This window comes from Hippocampus comes, unplaced genomic scaffold (genome assembly GCF_001891065.2).
Source record: "Hippocampus comes isolate QL1 unplaced genomic scaffold, H_comes_QL1_v1.1 scaffold600, whole genome shotgun sequence".
NCBI classification, from domain to species: domain Eukaryota; kingdom Metazoa; phylum Chordata; class Actinopteri; order Syngnathiformes; family Syngnathidae; genus Hippocampus; species Hippocampus comes.
Window position 1 is genome coordinate 20,979 of NW_017805785.1, and position 5,445 is coordinate 26,423.

Below are 5,445 nucleotides of genomic sequence, written 5' to 3' on the forward strand. Positions count from 1 at the left end.
CACACACTACCCCCACACACACACACACACACACACACACACACACACACACACACACACACACACACACCTAATCCAAAATGTGCGACAACTGTTCCCATTCATGTGGTCACACAAAATATTAAAATAAGAAACATTTCATCATTCTTTCAAAATGTTACACACACATGAATCAATCATCATTTTTGATCAATCGTTTCGAGACATAGTTTGATTTCAAATTGTCCAACTCTTCGGAATATCAGCCTTTCAGAAATAAAAGAATGGGAATTCAAATTGAAAAAAGATTTTTTGATCTGACAAAATGATCGACAGATTAATCGATGATTAAAATAATTGCTGGTTGCAGCCCAAGTATATATGTTTACATACAATGGGGTGAAAATTTGGTGTACAGTAGTGGGACATTGGTGAAATTAGTAACATATGATATTAGGAAAGTATTTTTACATTTTTATTTGTATTTTATTTTCACTAAGTATTGTTTGTGTTCTCTCTCTCGATAGATAGATAGATAGATAGATAGATAGATAGATAGATAGATAGATGAGTCAACTTCATGTACTGTACATTAAATGTAAGATTGATTTATTGATTAATTTTCTGGGCTCGATGTTCTGAAGTCGACAATATGAGCATCCTTACTGGCCCACATTACTCATCCAATTGTGCTCCAGTTATTTTACTCGCCTGCTCTTCTCCTCCACCTCCACAAGTTCGCTCCAGAGGGTCCAGACCGGCAGAACCGAGCGAAGAACTCTTGTGGTGGGTCGGAACCACTCCTGCGCGGTGGTCTCCATCGGCGGCGGGCTGTTTGCCGCAGCGCGCCCGCGCCGAGGGCTCCTCATCCCGGCGGGAGGAGCAGACGAGGTCTGGCTGCGAGGACGAGAAGACTCGGTCCAAAGCGGGGTTTCCCCTCCGCTTGATCCTGCGGAACATGCAGCGGACGGACGGACGCCCAGTGTCGGCTCTCTCGGTGTTTCACATCCGCTCACGACGCGGCCCGTGACGGGATTTTTCGTTCGAGGCCGCGCCGAGCAAAAGTTTGCAGCATTTTGACCGAATGCTGAAAAGCGTAAACCACGCCTCCTATCATCCCCTCACCCCTTTATCTCCCCAACTCAACGCTGGGACCCGTAGACATATGTATATAGCAACAATTGACCCGTTGATGCCATACGTCAGTCCTCTCCGCCATATTGGATGTGTCAGACCTAACGCGGACTGATACCAGTACTGATATTTACGTTGGAAAAAAGAAACCTGTATTTTGAGGATTGGGCTGGTGGTGTGTGTGTGTGTGTGTGTGTGTGTGTGGTGGGGAGGGGGGGGGCTAAGACGGTCACTTAAATTAGAACTACATTCAAATATAAATTAGTGACACTATGGCAACAATGTTAGTTAGCACAAAAAAAGCAAGCAAGTTGTTATTTACAAAAAGAATTTGTCGAGTTGTTATGGCCTATCTCCTATCTTTCAACTGGGAGACGATAGAAGAGATAATTAGTTCTGTAAACTCAAATTTCTTTGTTGAAAGCCAATTTTCACATCAGCAAAACTTTAAAAGATTTTATGGACTTGCCCAACTTAAAAAAAGTATCAAAGTGTGTTGCCTTGAAATGTTGAGTTCGCCCATTTTTTTTCCTTTTACAGTGCAGTAGTGAAGTAGGAGTACAGAATCAAAACGCTGCTACACTACTCAAGTAAATGTTTCTTTTTTAAAAAGTGCACACTGTGAAATGTGATTAAGTACAGTACTGAAAGTAAAAAGGAAAAAAAATGTTTAATGTCATACACGCCAGAGCTCAACAATCCTTTAAAAACTGAAAGCTCTTGCTGTACTACTAACGACCACCAATTTAACACACTGCTGCAATCACAAATTTCACTTATTTTTTTTGGGAGCTGGTGTCACTGTAGTCATTTACAGTATTATGCACATGCAGGACCTATTATTAGCTGCAAAGATAGCAAACTCAAATCATAGCATGTTAAAAAGGCCAAATACAATGAAGTCATTGTTCAGCCTTCATCCCATGAGATCTGGCTTTGAGTGTAAAATGGTGTCAGCAAATGAATGAAGCACGTTGTTGTCCTTTTCCCACCCATCGCTGTGCCCTGCCACATCTAAAATGGTGGAGAGGTCAATGTACAATACTGCGCTCACCGCGGTATCTGTAAGCTGGCGTTAAGGCTGTGTTGAAGCCCCACTGAGAAGCTACAGACGGACCCTGCGGCTGTTTGGCCAGCCTGCCGCTAAAGTAAATATGAGGCTTGTTGAGTTATTGAAATTTCACATTTGACTAAGAATACACGCAGGCATTTAAATATCACGCGCTACTGAGACACATAATAGACAAACACATCTCTAGCAATTCATATGTGTTTTCAATGGAAGCAAGTTTGCGTGCCTTATGAAGAGGTAAGAAGTTGGTGAGCTCAGAAGGTCAGGCAGCCCCAAGTTGCCTTTTTATGCTGACAAAACGATGAAACGAAGACTTTTGTTGGCAGACGATGACACTTTTTTGAGCAGTAGCCAGGAATAATTTGTTGCATTGTTGCTGAAGTACAAATATATTAGGGCTGCACGATATTGAAAACACGTGATATTCAATATGGGTGTTGAATACTGCAATTTTGATATTATTGAGATGTTTAGCATGTTCTTCAAGAAATTACATTATTATGATGTAATAAAAGAAATACATGTTTTCATGCAGGAAAATGAAATGAGCAGCAATAAGTTATTTTGTAGTAACAATGACCCCCAGATACTGTTCTGTTCTTAAATTCTGATGCACGCGTGTGCATGTACGCGTATTTGGAAGGCACTGCAAGGTTCACTTCCGGGTATTTATTTGCACGCGAATAACGGAAAGCGCGTCTTTGTCGGGTGACGTTACAGTCGAGCGGTCCTCTGATGACGGCTTGTCGTTGTAGCGTCGCAGCCGTCCTCCTTTGCCTGCGTGAGCGCGCACGCGCCCCCACGCGCTCTCGCGTGGCACGCACATGCTCAGTGAGGTTATTTTTGCGCACGGAGCCTTTTAAGACGAGCGTGCCAGCCCGCACGCGGCAGCACTCGCTCGAACCGAACCGGAGCGAGCATCAGACGAGCGGGACCCAACCCCGATGAGCCAGCACCGACGGCGGGCGGGCTCCGTCCGGGCCACACGGGAGCGAGGGGCCACTCGGCTCCGCTCTTGAATGCCCGGCCGCGAAACACTCTTCCACGGGGGACTTTGGCTCGTCGTCTCGGTTCGTCGACATGGTTCTGGGTAAAGTTCGGGCGCTGGCCGTGTGCTTCGACACGCTGAATGAGAGCAACCTGCCGGTGTTCTCCGGCGGGGAGCTGGTGTCCGGTCGCGTGGTGGTGGAGGTGGCCGGGGATGTGCGCGTCCGCAGCCTGGACGTGACTGCGCGCGGGGTCGCCAAGGTCCGCTGGACCGAGTCTCGCAACGCAGGAGCCAACACAGCCTACACGCAGAACTACACTGAGGAGGTTGAGTACCTGCACCACCGGGATACGCTCATCGGCGAAGAGCGAGGTGAGGCGCTCATCATCATCATCATCATCATCACCAAACAAACTACTGCTAAACTGCCTTGGGACGTGACATATCCTCATCGTCACCCCCAAATTTTGCCAACCGAAGCGGTTGCGTGCGACTTTGCTCGAGACTTTTTGGACCACGCAAACGTTCCACAAACACAAGTTGTATGACATCAACAACAAGGCAGGAGGAAGCAACTCCCTTTTGTCTGCTCGAAGCGGTTCAAACCTGATCACGCTGGGGTGAGCTAAGGGTGGGGAGGGCGATGGGGGGGGACTGCTAAGCTCGTAAAAAAACAAAACAAATTTAATTCCACTCGAATTCTAAAGTAAGTGTTTTAAATCGGAACGGGTGCATTGTCCAACGTTGGTGCAAATTAACAAGCAGCAAACAACACTAACTTGGAATTTCTGGCAGACGGATGCCTTTCAAGGTGAGAACGACGTTAAACGTGTGCAACATGCATCAACAGCACACAGAAGTTTACGACTTGAAATCATGGCCAAATGATGGCGTCCATGTTAGAAAGTATTAAGAATGAAACGTGTGCTTGCCGAGCTGTGAAGGACAAAAAAAAAAAAAAAACAACGTTTTCCTCCTACTTGTCCTCTTACTCGTTTGCGAACATACTTGAAATATTGCCAAATATCATCAATGTCCTCCACTTGCTCCTCTCATCAGCATCAGGCACGCACACTTTCCCTGCATTTAGTTATACGTTTGAATTGCGTTATTTTGGGATATTTGGGATGATCGTTTTTCTCCATTCAAACAGGTTGACGATGGCCAGAAATGTCCTCGGCATTATTTGCACCCTCCTGTTGACAAGTGTCGTGCAACAGAAGCGGCAGACTGAGAAAACGCGACAAAAAAAAAATAAGAATGTCGAGTCGAGTGTTGGAATATTTCATACCAAACAAGCCTGGCCTTGTTTCTGGCCCGTGTCGTATCGACGTTTTGGAGGCTGACGACATGGGAGAGCAACGGCTGTTCGGATGAAAAACAAAGACAATCGCGGGGGCTGTTTTGCTCATGACACTTGTTCGCTACATTTTGAGCGTTTCTTGTCGTATTTTGGAGGCAAACCTGCAAGGGTATGGTTCCAATGTCTTCACTTGTTCTTCTTGAAAACTTTTTTGAGGTGTTTTTTTTTTTTTGTGTGTGTCGCGTTATCAGCGGACGTCCTTGCGTGACACTTTGGCAGCGAGTTAAGTTCACTCAAGGGTTCCTCCTTCTCGTGCCACATGGCCCTGAGGTGGGGGGGGGGAGCTCGTGAAGGCTCTGCACCAATCACGAACGAGCACTACCAGCTCGCAGCCAATGGCGGGGCGAGCTGCCGATGCGGGGGGCGGGGCCTGGCTCGGTCGGCGAGAGGCTGCTCGGGCTGGTTCAAACTGGTCTGCTGCAGACTGGGCCGCTCCCGCCGCGTGCGTGTGCGCGCGCACGGGACTGCTCGAGGAAGAAGGAGTGTGTGTGTGAGATGCGCGTGACCCTCACGGAGACTTCCTGTTACATAGTGGAGCGCGTGCACGTGTTTGGGAAGAGGGACGGGCAGCAAATGTAAACAAGTGGTTGCTTTTGAAGGGGAACTGGTTTCAAATTAGGTTGAAAGTTGTCTTGTGGGGTCATGTGGAAGGCAAGGGTAGGGCTTCAAATTCGGGTGGTTTTAAAAGTCTATGACAAGCTTGGGTTAGCGTTTCACACAAATGATTATGGTGTCAAATGAGGGCTTCAAGCCATGGTTGGGGTTTCGGGAGTCCGCCATTATGGTTTCAAGTTGGGGTTTCAAGTTCGGGGTTTAATTCATTTTGATTTTAAATGTGGGTTTCTTGCCTATGGTTATGGTTTTCATCAAGTAGTAAGGTTTTTAAATTAATGTTTGGAGGTGGTGTCA

The 5,445-nt window shown here is 46.6% G+C and overlaps 2 protein-coding genes across 2 annotated transcripts in view; one reads left to right on the plus strand and one right to left on the minus strand.

The window, feature by feature from the left end:
• The window catches only part of LOC109525086 (multiple C2 and transmembrane domain-containing protein 1-like), an 8,224-nt gene extending 7,067 nt beyond the window's left edge, over window positions 1-1,157 (minus strand). Inside the window, exon 1 of the mRNA XM_019885351.1 lies at window positions 691-1,157. Coding sequence (XP_019740910.1) covers window positions 691-939 — 249 coding nt within the window. The 5' untranslated portion in view covers window positions 940-1,157. The remainder of the gene's footprint in view (window positions 1-690) is intronic.
• Window positions 1,158-2,851: 1,694 nt separating this feature from the next.
• The window catches only part of LOC109525121 (arrestin domain-containing protein 3-like), a 7,053-nt gene continuing 4,459 nt past the window's right edge, over window positions 2,852-5,445 (plus strand). The window contains exon 1 of the mRNA XM_019885418.1: window positions 2,852-3,572. Coding sequence (XP_019740977.1) covers window positions 3,266-3,572 — 307 coding nt within the window. The 5' untranslated portion in view covers window positions 2,852-3,265. The remainder of the gene's footprint in view (window positions 3,573-5,445) is intronic.